Source organism: Geospiza fortis, unplaced genomic scaffold (genome assembly GCF_000277835.1).
Source record: "Geospiza fortis unplaced genomic scaffold, GeoFor_1.0 scaffold219, whole genome shotgun sequence".
In the NCBI taxonomy this organism is placed as follows: domain Eukaryota; kingdom Metazoa; phylum Chordata; class Aves; order Passeriformes; family Thraupidae; genus Geospiza; species Geospiza fortis.
Window position 1 is genome coordinate 3,368,538 of NW_005054376.1, and position 20,243 is coordinate 3,388,780.

Consider the following 20,243-nt stretch of genomic DNA (forward strand, 5'->3'; position numbering starts at 1 on the left):
CAGCCTCACGGGTAAAGGGGCACGGCGGGCCGGGCGGCTGCGGGGTGCGCTCCGGGGCCGCAGCACAATGGAGGGCGTGGGGTGGCGGTGGTCTCCCTGTGTGCTGCGCGGAGGGAGGGCTGGTGTTGATGTTCCCGGGTCTCTCCGGGTGCCTGCATGTGTGTTCTGTAAGCAGGTACATCGTGTGTGTGTCTGTGTGTGTGTGTGTGCCTGCTGTGGGGTCCCGGGAATCGGGCAGGGTCTGTGTGAGGTGCTGGTTGGGCTGGGGTGTGTGCCCGGTGTCTGCGATGCCTGCCCGTGCTAAGGACATGAGCGCGTGAAATGTGCTCTTTCGTTTCTTTATGTCCATGTATAATAAAAGAAGGCTAATGGCATAGGGTGTGTGTATGCGAGTGAAGTGATGAGTACCTGTGCGTGAGTGAAGGGTTGTAGAAAGTGTGTGAGTGTATAAATGCGTATAGAAGGCTGGAGTATGTTTGTGGAGGTGGTTGGTTTTTTTATTTTATTTTGTTTCCCTTGTGGATATATGCTCATTGGCATTTGACAGAGAGCTATAAAAAGCCAACTAGAAAACCACAGAGTTGAATGTGGAGAATCAGAGACTTCCCCCACTACCTCTGAGTATACCTCTGGATAATGAGACCTGTGGGAGTGAATGAGGTAACAGCTGTTTTCTGACAAGTAGTTGTAATCTTAAGCATCTGGGATTCTTAAAGACGGAGCTGTTAGAAAAAAACTCTGTGAACCAAAGTAGAGTCAGGTCCTTCACCCTCTGTTAGGAGAGGGGAGCTTTGCCTGGCTTTTGGCAAGAACTGGCTCTTTTCTGCTCAGTCTCAGGCTGAAAAATGGATGTGGACTACTGTGAGACCCAAGGCATACAGTGGGGAGGGGTATCTTCTCTTATTCTGTCCTTGTGTGAAGAAAAGCATAAGCTTCCAGCTCTGAACAAACAGGGTTGGTGTCAATAGCAGAGATGTAACTGAGTAAATTCTTTCTGCTCAGTTGTAGGGGTGTATTAGGTGGTGACAGATTATTGGAAAATGTTGAGTAGGGGTAGGTTTTAAACAGTTATGGAAATATTCTAATATTTATGAAAGAGTATTATTTTTGCACTCTATAGTAATGGTTAATAGATATATTCTGTTTTCTTTTTTAATCTTTTAGAGGTGGAAGAAGTGTGATGGAAATAGAAGTGGGATGAAAATAGAAATGTAGCTGAAGTTGAAGCTGTAGCAAACAGAAAGTGATTATCTTTATTGCTCTTTTGACTTTCAGGATGCATCTTTGTGTAATAAAAAAGATTAACCTTTTCATATTTATCTGGTCTATGAACTTTGTAGTGTGTGTCTGATAATCAGAGTTTCCAGGTATTAGTGTGACACACTAAATACAGCTCACTTCCTGAGTAGTTACTTTACCATACCTACTTTAAAACCTTGTACTCTTAAAGGAAAAAGTTCACAATGGATTTCACTTTGCTTTGTGCCAGACATCCTCTATAAAGTTTTTCTTATTAGATCATTGTGCAGCATAGGCGTTTCTATGAAATTCAGTGCTGAGAGTTAAAATCAGCTCATTTCTCAGTGCTTTTCAATAAGATAAGGGCTTGCATAAGGTATTTTTAATGTGCAATGTATTTTCTTTTTAACTTAAAAATATGAAAAATAATTTTTTATCCATTGTAGTGTTGTTGGAGAATGTGTCACTGCCAGTTGTAGTTGCAGTTTCTTATTTTGTGCTTAAATGATGGCTGCTCTTACAGCCGTAACCTGTTGACCTGAATGTTCTCATGGGCTGTCAACAGTCCAAAACTTGCTCTGGACTTCAGGTTAGAATATATATTGATATAATCATTGATATTATCAAAAAGCTGAACTAGTTACGAGCACTTCCTTACTCCTTATCAAATTAAACTTTGTTCAAGACCAAAAATTTTGTTCTTTTCCCTACCAAGAAAATAGGTTTGTGAATGAGTTTATCTTCTTTGACTTCTTAATCCATTCCCTTTTGCACCTCTGTTAGGTATAAGGAGAAACTTCCCCAGAATATTGGGAAAAGAAAATCATTAATATGCCATGTTCCATAAATATTTAAGACTGCCTTGTGTCTACTTTTGGACTTAACGTTGCAGTCTGGACTGGACTTTCAAGTTGCACAAGTGAAGATTTATCTCCTTTAGATAAACCATATTGATTATGTTTTCACAAACATGTTGCAAAATGTTATCAGCTTCCTTCTTAAAAATATGTTAATTTTCTGAATTTTTCAACAGGGTCCTGATATGAACTCCAGCCTTAGCCAGGAATGTTTCATACCCTAATAGTTTAGTTTTCATGGGTTCTTTTTCCTGTCAATGAGAAACTGAAAGATTACTTTTATATCATATATGTGAATCAGGTTCAACATAAAAAAAAGGAAATCCTGCCTTTTGTTTGTGGCCTCAAATACCCAGGAGACCACAGACAAGTTCATTGCTGCCACATACACATCACACCCTGTAACAGCTAAAGCTGCTGGTGTTGTTCCTTTTAGGTGAACATGGGCCCATCACCATGGGGTGCTTCCTCTCTTCCTGACCTCTCCTGGGAGGTGCAAGTAAGGCTTTAGGAGTCATGGGAGAGGTGGGGCGGCTTTTACCTCACTCTTTGTTTCATCCTCCAGTATATCCCCAGAACACTTCCTTTATATGAGCTGGTTGTGTTTTAAAGTTAGTGCTAGATCAGCGTGTTTACTAGAACAAATCAGATAGCAGCTGAATTTGAACTGAAAAAGGAGGGAAAAAATCCCATTATTAGTATCCAGTAAAATAAAAATTGTTTAAAGGCTGCTTCCACAATGAAGGTCTTGGCAATATTTCTACTAATAGAAGCTCCTAAGCTCCATCCTGTGCTAATTTGTCCCAGATTGTCTGGATTTTCTTTGCCCCCTATGCTGTTACTTGAGAGGACTAGTGTGTAATGTGAGATTTAAATGGTCCTCAGCAAAGTGCTTTTCCCCCCAATTAATGCAGCAAAAATATTATCAACTATAGAGTCAAAGTTTTGTTTGGAGATGTTAACTTTGAAAGTACCAGTTAATACAATAATTAAGGACAGGACCTGGTGCTGAAGAAAAAAATATAGCATGTAAAGAGCTGAGTTACATTTGCAGTTATTATAGCTGTCACTTCATCTGAGTGCTGTGAGTTTATAAGCTACAGGAATCTAACATTACTGGTTTTTCTAATTCTAAATTTGATGAGTGCTACCTTGTTGACTTAAATCTGTATTTTTGTATTCTTAGTACAGGTGCTTATTGCTTGACTACCTCTGTAACTAATAGTAGTGGGCTGGGTACTGGGCTTAGAATAGAAAGACACTTTGTTTTGGAGTAATCACTTTTGATTTATGACATGTTGTAGGCAATCATTATTCATCTGGCAAAACAAGATTAGAAGTAGAGGAAAAGTGCTGAAGATGAAGGACCAAGGAGATATTCCATGTTTACTGAAGCTGAGTGGCAGTAGGGCAGCATATTGATACATTATATAGATAATATTTGAAAATCATTTATCTGCTTGTGTAAGATGAAAGTGGTGATGGAGTGCAACTTCAAGTCTTGCTAAGATGGAAGTGATATGAGTGTTATTCTAAACAATTACATGCTTTAATATGTCTTTTCCTAATCTCTAATGTTGTGTATGCCTACATTAATATTCATATAGAATGTGTATCTGTAGTGCATAAGCATAATGTATGCATGATATCTATCTGATATGTATAAATACCAAAATTAACAAAGTGCTCTGAAACTGGTGTGATTGGGCATTAATTGCAAGGTATTTGAGTTTTGCAGCTTTTCTGGTAGGAAAAAAAATCCCCAACTGTGGCGAACCAGAGGAAAGGAGCATAAACACTGTCTTAAATCTTCTTTTCAGTTTAAGCATTAAGAATTTTAAACATGGAAAATGTGTCTCAGTTGTTCCTATTAGAAGAGCTGTGACATCTTTGCAATATACTGAATGTCACTATGCTTGTAAACTACTGGGCCTTCCTTAGTTCCTGTATTTCTCTAGGAACTGGGGAGTTTTGATAGATGTATGTTGTGTTTTGGTGACTCCAAGTAGTTTGGATACTCTAAAAGTAAACTCTGAAATTTTCTTAGGGTCAAGCAAAGGGAATTGCAAACATTTTGTTAGTGGATTTTTAAAAAATTTTATACTATTCATATCTCTTCAAGGGCATGACTAAATGAACTGCGGCTAGGTGAGTATTTGAATCTCTCTGACAGATAAGGGGGTAAATCATTACCTCCATAACAGCAGCTCATGTTGTCAAAAGAGCCAGCTAATTAGAATAGCTGCACGAAGACTGAAATCGGACTGTGCTTTTTTTGTCAGGGTAGCAATACATAAATTTATGCTGCTTAAAGGATCAGTCAGTGTATAGGACATAAATAGCTGAGACACTTCAGTCTCACTTCCTCTTCCTTAGAGATGTTGCAAGTCAATTCAGCAATCAAACTACTCAGTCATTTTTGAGCAAGTGAAGTCTTGGCCATTTGTGTTCAGAGGTCCACATTCTCTTTCTCCGTTCTTTAATGGCACCTCTCAGTGTTATTCCCAACCCCTCCTTTGTGTCTTTCAGTGTTCCTCTAACATACATTTTTGAGAGTCATCTCTCTTGATGGTTCAGGGGTTAGATGATACTGAATTTTACAGAACATGAATAATTCTCTGCCCTCACCATATCAGGGTAAGAGTGTCTGTGTTGTCCTCTAGATGAATGGAGCTTAAGGTCTCCTGATTTGCTTGAAGAGTTCTCTCTCTGTCCTTACCTTGTTCATCCCTGTCAAACAACTTGGTTGGCTTCATCACTCACCCTACAAGCAGAAGTAAATAAATGACTGTGTTGAACTAGCAGGCATAGAAAGAGTAAATAAAGGAGGATAAGAAAGGATAGCTTCTGGCCTTTCCTAGGGATGGTGCTTGGAAGTGATTTGTCCTCTTTCAGCTCCTACATGAAGTTTAAAGACATACATGATGTTTTAATGAAGGGAGATCATAGTTTAACAAAGCTCCTGCTGCTTTTAAGGAGTAGGAGGAGAAAGTGTGTAGCAAAGAACTGAAGTTTATATTTCTTTAGCCAACAGGACATTTTGGTGCTGGTTCTATTCTCAAGCCTCCTGCCCTAAATATAAAGTGAGGGGTGATGTTAATTTTCCTTGAGCCTTATTTGGAACGTAAATAAGACTGAAGATAGTTGCTCACTGTGGAGCTATTTTGTTGTGTAAGAGTTTGTAAATATTTTTGGTTTCTTAGTTACAGGGAAGTAGTTAGCCTTCCCATAAGCTTTCATTTTCTTCTAAAAATACAGTCATCCTAGTGAGTTTTCCTAAGACTGGAAGTCATTTGTCTTTTCTACCTGATAAAGGTTGACAATGCCTACAAAATTTCCTAAAAGGTGATGCAGTGCCTAACAAATCCTGTAGAAATTACGGGGTATGACAGTGTCAGATTCCTACAGACTTTCCTGGTCCAGATTGGTTAATAAATCCTCCTGTTGTCCAGCTGTAGGTCTGGCAGGGCTGCCATGTTCTATATTGGTAGATCTTTGGTTAATCCTTTTGTTTATGTGCTGCCACTTGAATAAAACAATGGAAATACGCAGGCTGTGCTAGTAATGGACCAGGCCTGTTAGGACAGCAGGAGAGGTTCCCTTCCTACCGATTAGGTCAGCCAGTTTTTCTTAATTTTAGTAAGGAGGTTTGTGGAGTGACTGCTTGGCACTCCTGCTACTGTTCTGTCACAGCAGCTTCTGAGAATGATGAGACATTAATTTAGTGGAACAGTCCCATGGTCGTTATCCTTTTGCCAAGATTTTTGACACCCATCTTGGGGCCAGGGGTGAAGGGATGGAGGATCTGATGAGAGCTGCTCTGAGCCACCCTGAGGATGTGGACACATGTACCCAGGCACTCAGAAGGAAAAGCTGCACATTGAACTACAGTTGAAGAATTCATTGGATGTGGATTTGCCACCCACTTTCCTTGCTGCTCTTTTAAAGGAGTCTTTTGGCTATCATGATTTAGAGGAGCTGTACGTCCTTGGGCAGACATAGTGTTTCATTGTGGGAAAGGGGAAGGGTTGAGCAACTCCCAAAGTACTGCTAAATAAAGCTTAAACTCTCTATCTGTGCTATCTATACACATATCCTACTGACAATGGACTCCCAGGGCTGTGGTTATTGTGTAGCAACATTTTTTTTCTCAGCATCTTTTCACAGTATGTTTTGTGCTGCTCAGTATTTTTAAAGTTAGCTAATTGGGTTGTATTTTTTTACTCAAATAGTTGATATGAGTCAAGCTACATTAATACAGACTTGCCTCATAAGCAATAAGTGTCTTGCTTTTGTAAAGAAGCTGGGTTTTTTGAGGGTTTTTTTGTTGTTGTTGTTTTGTTCTATTTTTGAGGGGAACTGCAGCAAAAACTGAATTAATGACAGTGTAATGTGATTATGGAATATGTACCCTAATTTACTAAGTTCTATAATGATACATACCCACTGTAGCTCACTTAAAACAAAAGGGATTTTTTTTTTCTTTTATTTACTCACCCTTTTGATTTGTAGAATGTTTTTAGAAAGTGAGACACCGAGTGAGAAGGTTCTTGAGTTACTGTGTAGCTCTATTGATGGTTCCAGGGTTCCAGCTCTTTTCTTTGAAGGTGCTCATCACATCTGCCATTCTTCAAAGAAATGTTTGTGCTCCAAACATTCTCATGATTTGACACCCTTTTTAGTAATTCAAATAATAGTCACTACCTCTCTCTGAAGTTCTGTACTGGGCAATTAGAAGCAAGGAGTTAGATGTGTTAAAATTTCTTGTTAAAATGATAAAGTTTTTATTTGCACCTTTGAAGCTACTTTGATGGAGCACTCTATTACAGCTCCTGGGTGTAGATAAGTTAAGTCTTTAATCTCAGTTTTTCCCATCTGATGTTACCTGATGCTGTCTCTTATTTGTGAGGGTGGGGGGTTGGGAAACAACAAAAGATCCACACCTGCCCCAAAATAAAAACTCACAACCCAAACAAACCCCAAACCAGTTCTTGACTTTTTCCTCCTTCAGTCTTTGTGTCAGAGAATATTTTATTCGACAGAAGCAGTTGCAATGCCCACTATGAAATTGCAGTCAACACTATTTAAAGAAGCCATTAAAGGAATTACGGCTACTTGTAAAAATATATCTGAATTAAGATTTTTGCCAGAATCCTTTTTATAGTTTTTAATATAATTCAACTAATCCTGACAGATTATGACAGACTGCTGAAATGAGGAGAGTCTTGAGCATGTGCTGATGGTGTCACATGTATCACTTTTAAGATGGAAATCAGTATTGATTTTCTCCTACTCTTGATTGTTTGCAATGTTTTAAAGTTTCTTACTTATAAAGTTTTTGTCTTAAAAACATTAACCCTTTATTTGACTGCTTTCTTTCAGAGATGTGGTACTGGGTTTTCCTCTGGGCTCTCTTCTCCTCTCTCTTTGTCCATGGTGCTGTGGGAGTATTAATGTTTGTGATGCTGCAGAGGCATAGGCAGGGGAGGCTGATATCTGTCATTGTGGTCAGCATTGGATTTCTGGGTTCTGTAACTGGAGCAATGATAACCAGTAAGTCTGCCTTTTGTTTTTGTTTGGGTTTTTTTGTTGTTTTGGGGTTTTTTCCTTTCTTATTTTACATCTAACTAAAAAAAAAAAAAAAACACAAACTGCTTTTCTTAGTTAATTGTTAATTGTTTATTAAGGATTTTGCAATAGTTATAGAGTGGCTTCCCCTCACCTCCCAAAAAAGAAAAATTAAGCTTTGCTGATGTTCTAGGTGAAATACTGTTTGGTAAGGGCATGTGTTACAGAGTTTCTTATGGAATTACATGAATGGCTACCACTCAAAGTACATTTTTTCATTATTTCTTGACATTGTATCCTCAGATAGATGCAACAGTTTTTTCTGTTAAAGCCCAAAGGTTTGCAGAGCTGTAGATAAAAACCTCACTCATGTTTAAAACATTGCAGAAAGTAGGAGTGTGTTATATAGTGAAATGGGGAAGGCTTACACCTGACCAAATATGACACAAGTTTGTTGCCAACAATGTTTTGAGGAAATGCTGCTCATCTGTCTTCATCTAGAGTTATTGGTATCAGATGCTGCTTTTCCGTCTTTCCCAAGAAATTCTGTTATCTATGTCAGCACTGAAACATGGGCCATAAAACCTGTAGGACACTTTAATCATTCTTTTTTTTGTCATATCCAGCTCTGTTTATCAAACTTATAAATAGACTAAGTAGCTTTCCCAAGCAAGTAGGAGCATGCTGAGTTTTCTCTTGTGAGGGAAAATAGTGAATGCTATTTTTTCAGGAAAGAAGCACGTGCTTGTCTGAAACAGTGCCTTCAAAACCATGTGTTGAGTGCTGCCTATTTTAACTGAGCAATAGTTTCTGCCCCAAAAATCTTCAGTGTTGCAGAAAAGATTTCCTTACCCTCAGAGACTTTTCAAGCTAGGCACCTTAACACTAGCAACTACCATATAGTCTGAAAGCAAAACTTCCCACCTTTCACTTTGGTTTTCCTGTGTTCTGCCCAGTTTATCAGAACAGTGGTATCACTACTCATTCATAGAGGATTTGTGTCAGATTATTTCTTACTGCTGCTGAAAGACCTTCCTGACTATTGTTTTTCAAGGCTAAATAAAAATGCAAATATCATGAGAAGTTTCACTAAGCCTTTCCTCAAAATATTGTTTTAATTGCTACAGATTTCTCAGCTTAGAATCTCCACCAGTTAACACAATATGGTTCAGTATAGCTATTTTTTATTGGGTTTTTTGGGGGAGGTTGGATTCTTATTTTATGTTTTTTTTGCTAAGATAAGTTGGAACTAGTTGAGTGCCTTATGTTATATGTTATGCTGATTTTTGTCTTAGGATTAAAATGGCAGTGGCCTGTTACAAGGTCAGCCATGCTGGAGCATTTCTGAAGAACTGAGATAGGAAATGTGGTGTTGAAAGATCCAAGCAGAGACTTTCACAACTTTCTGTGGTGGAGAGGTTTCAGGATCAGTGTCTCTCAAATGAAAGTACTTTGTGTCTTTTATCTTTGCATAAAAAGCGGAGCAACACAGTTGTGTTTTTGGCATCCAGTTTTGCAGGTCAAAACATTTAGCACATAAGAAGTCCTGTTTGTGTGCATATTCATCTGAGAACTTCTCCAAGCTTAGACTGTAGACTTGTTATGCTGTTCCCAAAGGTTTTGCACAGAGCATTGCAGCTTGCTTAGGCAAGTACTTTTACCTTGAAGTATTTTTTGTTTCTGGCCAGAACTCAGTTGTTTTATACTGATAGAAATTCTGTGGGGAGCTTTTGAAGGCAAATTATGGTGATCAAATATTAAAGAGGATTTTTAATGGCTATTATGCTGCAAACTGAGAGATACAAGTTGAAATATCGGCTATTTGAATATGCCTGGTCCACTGCTTAAGAAATTGAAATAGCCAACTGACTTCAATTTCCACTTTGCATTTCCAGTCTTCTGCATTGTTTGTGTAGGAGAATGAAGGCAGTATAGACTATTGCACAATGTAAGTTTAATTTTGCTCAGGGAGATCTGTCAAACTTTCTGATGTTCTGGAACCTTTTTAGCAGCATATAGAAAAGCAGGAGACTCATCTGTTTCTTAGCTTTGAAAAGTCATGGAAATTAAGGGTAATTAAAAAGGGTATTTAAAAATTACTAATCAGAAGGGAATACAGTAAAAAAGAAAAAAAAACCCAACAACAACCACAAAAACCTAAAACCATAATAAAAACAAACAAATCCACAAAGCAACAACCAAAAAAAAAAAACCCCACCAAGCCAAACAAGAATATATAAATACCAGGCAGCTTAAGGCAAGGATTTTAGCTGTATTTGATCCAGAAGGCCCAGTCCTTCCTCCTCTTCCCCAGCACACTCCTTTTTGGTGACAAATTTTCATTTCCCTCATTGGCAGCCTATTGTACATACTTTTGGCTCCATACCATCTCTGCTGGGTTATGCATTACAGGTTGTACTGCACACTGTTATTTGTGTAATAATACATCATTAGCAAACTACCAAGTTTTTATTGTTTTATTCTGGATACTTCCCAGAGTATCTCAGTGTTTTCTTAAAGCTCAAAATTTCTGTTATTGATCTAGTAGTAGCAATTCTGGTATACTTCTGTGGCCAATTTGAATTTGCTTTGAGAGTTCAATCTGAAAAATAATTTTAATGTCAGTAGAGGGCTCAGTCAAAAGGATCTCTTTCAGGTTTTGACAGCAGCTAGCCAAGGAACAAATGGAAAAGCTTATGAAAGGTAGCTGAGTGAAATACCATAAGGCTAGCCTTCTGGTGAGATATTTCAGACAAAATGTACTTTACAGAATATGGTTTTAAAAAAAACCAACAAAACAATAAAAATAAATTAACCAAAAAATTGCCTAACAGTATGAATAATAGTTTTTGTAAGTACTGTTATGGCCACAATCATGAGTGAGTTCAACTCTTCCTAAAGCTTTTGTGAAACTGAGGTGTTACTTTTTGAAGATGTCAGATGATTCAGATGCTGATTGTACTTTCAGAAAATCTGTTGTGGCTCAATATATGTCTGTGTCACTGATGGATTTTTGATCACTCTAGCAGACTATTCCTGTTAGTGTCTGTGCAAGACAAAAAAGACCCCCTTTTTTTCTAACTCTTGCTTATTACTTAAAAAAATGGTGATGACTTTTCAGTTCTCTTTGAGCCTGAAAGAGCCTCTGTGATCTCTGAAGGCATTTAATTATGACTAGATAACATCTGAGACAATCCATACTGAAGGTCTACAATTAAGTTTTGGGTTTGATTTAGGTTCATCCTGGCCTCTTGATATTATATTTCAAATGTGAATTTGCACACAAATGTACAAGAAAAATGATCTGTTAAATTTGGAATTTTTTAATGTGCTATAGCTCAAAATCTAATTATATTGGTTAGAAATTTCCTCTTATACACATTTATGGTAAATACTGAAATACTTTGGCCTTTTTCATGTTTTTCTGGATTTGCTAAACAATTGTTAACAATTCAGTAGTTTAAGTCGAAAGAAACTCATTTAGTATGACCACTTTATTCAGTGAAATATTGAATGAAGCTCATAAATGTGTGTTTACAATTGTTTTGTTGACACTTGCACCTTTATTATTCTTGTCTTCTCCCTGCCAATACAAGCAGTATTAAACCACTCTTCAGACCTGGTCAATTTTTAGAGGACTGTCTTGCTACCTTTTCAACTGGCACAAGGCAAAAAAAATGTAAAAAAAAAATTGAAGATGCATACAGGGAAACAACAAGATTCGATTTTCTTAAACTGATGATGGAAAGGTTGATCTGATTCAATTGGGAAAATCATTCCTGAAGGATATATATAACTATAAAAATACAAGCAAGGCTGGTAATTGTGCAATGCTGTGAAGTAATGCAGTGTTTGGTAATGTTCTATAAATAGCTGACACATAGAATAGATAATTTGTCACATATTTCAACCTTGGCTTTTTCTGCGATTTGATCATTGTTTTCCTTGTGATCCTTAGGTGCTGCAGTAGCTGGAATTTACAGAGTAGCAGGAAAGAATATGGCTCCCCTAGAAGCTCTTGTCTTTGGCGTTGGACAGACAGTACTGACATTAATTATCTCATTTTCAAGAATTCTTGCAACACTTTGAAACTTATCTGGAAAGGGGGGAGAAAAACATCTTTAATCTGAAGAGGAGCTTCCTGACAGTGGATTCATCAGATTATGAACTCGAATTCTGGTGCAAGAGGAAGGAAGCTATGTGGAAAGTGCACTACAAATCTCGAGGCTCAGTCAAATGAGCAGGCTGTCCTCTAGTGTTGGAACTGCTGCACTCCTGCACTGCGCCTTAACATGCCTCCATAAGGGGCCAGGGGGCATCCCTGTGTGATCCAAGCAGAGATGGAGCGCCTCGAGCAGCTGCCAGGCAGGTCCCTGCTTGGTGGTGGCATCACTGTCCTTAACACCTTGGAGTGAAACAGAGGGGCCGGAAAGTTGCTCCGTGTGCCAAACTTGGGGTTTAATTCTGAGTGGGTGGCTGGGTAAGCTCTGGAATGTAGAAGAATTCTGTGAATGTGCACAATTCTCCTTGAATTCAGGTGAAATAGCAAGATAACTGACTTTTGTGTGTTAGAAGAATCTCTCTGAACGCTGAATATTCTTGTTCAGCATTCAAAACAACTGTTAGGTCTGTTTCAAAATGTAGATTAATTTTGATGGGGTTGAAGAACCACAGCTTTAACAACCCTGATATAATTAGCACTGTGTGAAGAATGGCTTGTCGCAGTTTTGTTCCTTGGCACATTTCTTCGTGATTTTAGCCTGTCAGAAATCAGGAGTTTAAGGTGACTATATGAAGGTTATTAAGTCACAAGCTGTTGTGTATGCACAAACAAATCTTAAACTGATGTTTTCCTTGAAATTACTTTGTCTTAAGCATACACATGGCTACCAGCCCTTCTGCAAACCTCAGAAAAAGGGTACTCATTGCAAATAAATTCCCTATATTTAATTAAGCACTGGTTGGACCCTTACCCCTACATGTATTCTGTAAGGAAAACACAAATACAACAAACTCTCAGCGAATACACCTATGAGGAAAATGGAAAGAGTTAACAGTATGATATCTTGGTTTTCTACTGAACAAAAATATTAAGTGTAATAAAATAGTTACCGTACTCCAAAAATTTGTAAGTGGGGCAGCACTAATGTATTTACTACCTTGTTTCTGAACAGTTTGTATCTTTGGAAAGGTCAAGATACCTAGAACTTTCAAATACTTAACTTTTAGTGGTTTGTGCTTTTCTAGTTTAAAAGGTACTGAGTGGTGTTGTGCATGTGAAATGTCATAAATGTGAGTGTTTGGAGTAAAGAGAAATTTTAAGTCTAATGACTAATTATTTATGAAATACAAAATTTAAAGGGCATAAAGTTCTGTGAAGAATGAGGAATCCTTTACATCTTTTTTCAGCTTAATGCTTTTCAGCAGTTATCTCTTAATGATGATGGGGAATAAATCATTCAAAGGTTTTGCTGTTATGATGTCAAAAAAACTTTTAGGACTGTCACAAACACTGGCACCTACTGCACACCTAGAAGAATATGTTTAAAATATAACTTGCAATCCAGTCATTGCTTAGTACTTTAAAATATAATGAACTAACATGTCTGCCTTTATCTTATTCCACATTTCTTTAAAGTACTAGGAATGCTAATAGTATTTGTTTTCTTTAAAAGCATCAAAGTCTTGTTTGGAAAACATACAAGGTTATGGGCTTTGCAGGGAACAAGTTAAAGTATAGGTTTATAAATATTTTCAGTGTTATTTTTACTTTTAATTGCTTCAAAAAGGTGGCTGAATACATATACTGTCACTGTTTTTGAATGTCTTCAAAAACTTTCCTGTGGTTTGTTTTTTTGTCTTTTGTCTTTTACTTTTTGCTTATAATTTTTGGCACATGACCATTGCACTTTAGACAATGAAATTATGACATTTGTAACAAGCAATTGAAACTTCCCCCCATTGTCTTAAATTGTGAGAAAACTGGTTTCAGGTATTTAAGTCAAATTGAATAATAAAGCGATTGAAGATATTTTTCCTAATGTGCCTTGTTACATATATGTTTAAGTGAGAGGATTTAAAAAAAATTGTCACATCTTCATTCTTGTTCTGTTTTGATTATTTGTAATTAATTTGGTTACTTAAATATAGTGATATTTAAGTAAGTTAGTGTCTTGTTCAACAGAGTTTAAAACATTTTATTTGACAACCTGGAAATACTTGTCTGGATCAAAACCAAACACATCATGAAACACTCACTGTGTTCAGTAATTTAGATTGTGTCATGCCTTTGTCTCACACTGAAACTTATTCCCAGGTTCCAAATTTCCTTGAACATCTCCATTCTTAATTTTTGTAGGAGGCTGTTCTGCTGCCACTGGCCAATGGCTGGCTGTCTTTCACTAAGTTAAACTACAGCATACTGCTGCCAACTGATGAGATACATGTGCTTGTATTGATGAACTTCATTCTTCATTTTAATTACTGTGCCAGTGAAGTTGTTGCTGTTGTAACTCTCCCCCTTGGACAAGGAGGCATCTTTGCAGGTTTTGAGCTACCTTTCTCCAAATAATTTTTATTGCATATGTACTTGTATTCACTTTTAAAATGTTGTTGTGTGCTTAGCTCTCTCTGCATTGTATGGCATTATTGCCTGGCAAGAGGGGACGGACAGATAATATACTGCTTAAGTGGCCTAACAGGGACAAGACTTTATTTGACAGAAGTTTGGTTTCAGCTGTTTCTTGTGAGGAGTTTATAATGATGAAAAGTTTGTCTGTGAAGTGTTCTTTGATCACAGCATGAACGTACTGCTTAATAACTCCAGCAGTGAAAGAAAGTGCAAGTGGCCTTATGTCTGCAAAACTTGGAACTTTCATTCCATATCCCTAGAAACAGTGTTGTTAAGCATAAGGTGCTTTAGTCGGTGTATGTGTCTGTGTAGATATATATATATATATATGAATGAATGAATGGTGGCTTTGTGGAGTGTGTTTTATACCTGACACTTGCTAACAACTGAAATAGCTTTTCCAATAGAAAATAGAATTACTTTAGCTAGCCTCCCCTCCCCCTTCCCCTCTTAATGAAGCTACAAAGGCATCTTGTGTGTGAATGGCACTGATGGTACCCTGGTTCACCCTTGGACAATGCAGTGTTGTCCACACAGGATGTTTTAGCACTATCTTCAATCAGCTCTGCCTGTCTCTGCGTTGTATCAAAGTGCACATTCTGCACTGTGCAGAACAAATAATGCATCAACACGGTTTAATATTTGGAAGAAGGGGGAGTACTGAATATATTATTTAATGTGGAAAAGCTACTGTTTTTTTAGAATCTGCTGCTATCAAAGATTTAAACATTCCACATACTTTCAGTTTATCAGTGTGATCATAGAATTGTAAAATACCATGGTCTGGTCCAACCTTTCCTGTCAATAGCATGGTCTAGACTAGGTAGCCCAGCACTCTGACCAGCCAAGTCTTCAAGGTGTCCCGTGCTGGGGAGCCCAACTCTTCCCTGTGGATTTTGTTCCAATGGCATTATTCCAGTGTCCAACTGGAATATCACAAAGTAATTTGTACACATTACCCCTCACTTTTCCATGTGACTGCTTGTAAAAAGAGAGTCTCTTATTTGTAGACACCCTTTGAAAATTGGAATATGGTGATAAGGCTCCCTTAAGCCTTCTTTCTTCAAGGCAGAATCAGCCCAGTTCTTTGCCTTTCCTCATATGTCAGTCTTCCCAGACCTTTGATTATCCCTGTGGCCTTTCTCTGGAGTCTTTCCAGCCTGTCCATGGTTTTGTGTGTTTTTTGCATGTTGGGGACCAAAGCTGAACACAGAGAACCCAGTATTGGAGGTGTGGCCTGTCAGGTGGCTGAGTGAGATAACGGTGATTTTATCTCTGCTGGCAATGCCCTTGTTGATCCAGTCCATCATGTCAATGATCCCGTTGGCTTCCTTTGCCATAACAGCACACTGCTCACTCACATGGAGCTGCTTGTTCACTAGGACCCCCATATCCCTTTCCACAGAGCTGCTCCTCAGACAGGTCCATCCCAGCCTGTGCTGCACTCCTGGATTGTGCTTTGCCAATGCAAGATCTTACCCTTGTCCTTGTTGAACTTCCTAAAGTTCTCTGTACATCCTATCAATGTCCTTTTAGTTCTCAGTGTGTATTTTTCTGCTTTTCCATCTTTGGTATACTTCTGGATTTGAACAAATTCAGAAGTTCACAATTAAGCTCTGCCTCTTTCCTGACCTTAAAGGGGATGAACTGGTTTAGTGTTTCCAGGAGACTGTTGGTGAAAAACTCCCAGCACTTTATCTTCCATAGCATCCCTTCCCATGGGCTATGGCATAGTGAAGTTTGCTCTTCTAAATCTGAAATGTTTGTTTTAACACTGACCTTCAGCATGCTCAGCAGGATCCCAGTACTGTGACCATGGCAGCTGAGGCTGTCCCTGATTGGAATTTTACAAAGCAGGTTTCTTTGGCTTGTGAGTAGCAAGTCCAGCAGTGCCCCATCCTTGACTGGCACATCTAACCATCTGTATTCGAAATATGTCCTCTACATACTCCAGAAAAGTGCCATCACTTTCATAACATGTGGGATGCTGTATTGTTCTTCCAACAAGTGTCTAGGCAGCCAAAATCAGCCATAGAACCAGGTTCTGTTGACCCAAAGCTTTCTTAAGTGACTCAATTGTTTAATTGGTATTATTTCCTTGGTTTGGAGGTCAGTAGCAGATGCCTACTTGGAGATTCCCCTTGGAGATGACCTCTCTGACCTTGACTCAGGCATTCAACTGAGCTTCCACATTCTCTGTAGGCATATATTGGAGGTGGTTGCTCTTTGAGTTCTCATCTTGGGAAGCAGCTAAGGAACATCTGGCACTGCTCTGATTGGCTTGACTTATTCCGCAGATCAAAAAATTCTGTTTTGATTCAAAACCTGCAGCTATATTTCAGGAAAAAAAGCTTCCAAGAATTATTGTCTTTAAATTTCTGGGTAATTTTGAGTTAATGAAACTAAGCTGTGTGCTGTGGCTAGCCATGACTTGCTGTTGACTTTTTTTTTAAAGAAACCAATAATTTAACCAGTTTTGAACATTCAACATGGATGGAAAGCTTGTCTAAACTTGTCTAAAGTAGCTTTCTATTTTTGAAGTACACTGTTTTGATTTTGATAAAGAAAATAGTGTTTCCGTCTCAACATATTGTACATTAATATTTATTTAGCTTACAATTTGTATTTGAGTTCTGTTGTGAGGAGCACATATATAATACCATTTGAGCAGAAACTGTAATGGAGTCTGAGCTCTAATAACTACAAGAACTGGGTCTTTTTGTTTTGATTTATGTATTTCATGCACTAGGCATGTTCTAATAATGCATTGCCTGCATTAAATCTAAGTATTTATATCATGAGCATATTAAACTGGATGTTTTTGTACATAGCCATCCAGCATCACATATGTATAATTCCAGATGAATAGACACAATTGTATTGCTTGGTGTAGTGAATTGTGAATTAATCAGTTAGCCTCCCTCCCCAGAAAGTCTGTGACTCTAATAAGGCATAGAAATGCAATTGTGAACCTGAGAATGCTTTTCAGTTGCTTTTCCGTTTCTAGAAATAGGGTTTTAATCATATGTGTATTTCAGTTAAGGGGAAAAACATGGAAATAGGTCATAGTTGTCATCCTAATAACCAATCTAATTCCATGTAATTTGAGACAAAATGAAATTCTGTATGTTGTTCATAAATTATGATGGAGTATTACATACACAAAAATGTAGAACCTTTTTTCAGTTACCAAAATTTAACATACAATTGCACCAGCATATTGATGGGATACCTTTTGAATTATAACTTTTTTTTAGTCTTTAGATTGGGAGCAGCCCAAGGTGGAAAGACTGTTCTAATCTTCAGCTGAAGTAATAAATGTTCTTTGAGTAGAGATGAATTTAACAGAGCTGAACATTTGTTTTGGGCTACTGGTCAGATATTTGGTGGTGACGTTGGTCACCACCATCACAACCTTTAAAGTCAGTGGGAAAAGTATTCTGTCCTTTGTTACAGCAGTGAAATCTTAATCTGGGTTCATTAATTTGTGTATGTAGCTGCACAAAATTTGGGGGAAATGAAGTTATCATAGAAAGTAGAATTCAACCTGAGTGCATACACTTGATATCCTAAAATTGTGACATATTATATCCTGAAGCATGCTGTTTCTGCTGTTTCCCACAATTGTGCCTGAAGTTACACATGAAATTCAGGCTGTGCATTAATTCTAAGTGGAATCAAAAGGACATATCAAAGCCTGTGAAGATGTATTACTGCTTGGGGTATTCTCCCAGTGTAGCAGGTATAAAAACAATTACACTCTAAAATAATGATCTAAAGAAATATTTTCTTTCAGGAACACACATTTTGTCACTTCTGATTGTTCATCTTGTAGTTACTAAAGACTTTAGGAAGCTACTGCATGAATCCTATCAGGATTTGATAGCTGTTGAAGGGAATGGATAATACGTCCTTTTGTGCTTCTTCTGTGGACCAAAACACCAACTCTAAGGCAAAGTAAATACTAAAGAGACATTTTCAGTGAAATAAACAATACTTGATTGATAAAAATGGCATTCCTTTTGATTTGAGACTTAACTCTCTAGGCTTACCTGAGAAATTTAGTATCAACACTGTAAAATCCATTTTCGATTATCCACCAATATAAGGTATATGGGAGCTAAAAATCTAAAACCTTTTAAAATTACTTGGCTAGAAGTTTTACTTGTTTGAAATGTGCCTAAATTTTATACAGATAATGAAGTTCTGAAGGTCCTTAATATTTTGGGTGTTTTAGAGGATAATCAGGTATCTATACAACTAAACTTTTGACTGTGACAATATATAGAATAGCACACAATTCTTCATAAGTGCTTACAGAAGCCACTAAGAATAAATACCTATTTTACAGTTAGAAAAAGTATTTAGCATCTGTATTCATAACTTTAACAGCTTTATAAGCTTTACAAATACAAGTATTATAGCCATTTGGATTTGGCAGAACAAATAGAGGAGAGGAAAACGGGAATTTGAAAATCTTTAAAAATGACAAAGGTAAAAAATATCCATTAGTCCACTGACAGACTTGTGCTCCTTCAGTACAGCTTTTCATCAAGCGTGACTTAAACAATAGAACATTGTTGGTGTCTCACCATAAACTGTCTTGTTGATAGAATGCATTCTTCAAACTTTTATGAGAAATAGATGTTCATAGCTTCACTTTATGAAGTTACCTAAGCTAAAGTGTTGTGACCTAGGCAAAGTTATGGAGCTTGAAGATAGCAACAACTGTGATGGAGAAGAGTGACTTAACATTTAGTTGATTTATGCTTTGTACAGGACTCTGTTATAGTGTGCAAAAGGTACTTGTTTCAAGTGGATGTACTGCATGCTCATGTAATAATTTAGCCCCAGTTAAAAAAGGGATGGCATTTAAGTTGTAAATACTGTATACTACTCTATTTCATTTTTTAAAGCAACTTTTTTATTTCCCTGTTTGTGTACAGTTCTCTATGTACATATTTAAAAAAACCCTAAAACAAACAAACCACAACATTTTGAGAAACTTTTGTAGTTATCTTTTGCATTTTAATTGTGTTAACAACCTAAATATGTACATTCAGCTGTCTATTTAGTTTGAAGTTTTCGTTGCATGCTTTCAGGTTGTTTGAAAAACAGCAATAACAGTTGGACAGCTATTTAAAGTAAGACATTCTTCTGCACAATTTCTACTTCCATTCTTTAGAATGCAGACACAGTGGAACAGTTGTCCAATTGTAAGATTTAAAGAATCTTTAGGTAATGATTTATATTTATTTTCTTTTTGGTAGTAGGAAATGTCTCATAGCAGCTTACAAACAGAATTTGCAAGTTAAACATGATTTCTCATGCTCATTTATTTAACTAAAATTTTCTATTAAAATATTTTCATAAACTTTCTGTAGCTTATTGCATGTTCTTCTAAGTAGTCATGAGGCTATGTGTCAACCTCTGTATGAAATACTCTGACAACACAAGTTTTACATTTTGTGAATCTGGTTGAAATGTACAGATGTACACATAAAATAAAGCTAAAAATAGTAAATAAATTATGTACCCTCTTGTAGACCACAGTGGTGTGTCCCTGCAATTGTCTGAAGTGTGATTTATAGATATAAAAAAAAACCCTCACTGGTACCTGTGTGAGCACCAGCCTGAAGTGTGTTGTGAGCAATACCTTCATTTCTCCATTGTTTGCACACACAGCTTTATAACCTATGGCCTCTGTTTCTTACAGTCAATCTTTAGCATGTGGAAAAAAAAAAAGGCCTGAGCAAATGAATCATCTGTAAATGGCTGATTACAGCAGAAACTGAGGCAGCTACTTCTGTGGTTATAATAAGGATTTGTTTATGCAACTGGCTGTATGGAGTTTAGAAAACAAATTGGTTGCAGAAATGAGAACCAGATTGATATAGTTCATCAGGTTAAGCCAGCTCACAAGGGAAAGCAGTTTGGGAAAAATATGC

The 20,243-nt window shown here is 37.3% G+C and overlaps 1 protein-coding gene across 1 annotated transcript; it reads left to right on the plus strand.

Moving 5' to 3' along the window:
• The first annotated feature begins 6 nt into the window (after window positions 1-6).
• On the plus strand, window positions 7-19,847 carry TMEM170B (transmembrane protein 170B). The gene is made up of 3 exons (XM_014308614.2): window positions 7-11; window positions 7,479-7,649; window positions 11,623-19,847. Exons 2-3 carry the CDS (start codon window positions 7,481-7,483, stop codon window positions 11,751-11,753), a joined length of 300 nt encoding a protein of 99 aa, XP_014164089.1. The 5' UTR covers window positions 7-11; window positions 7,479-7,480; the 3' UTR covers window positions 11,754-19,847.
• Window positions 19,848-20,243: the final 396 nt, after the last annotated feature.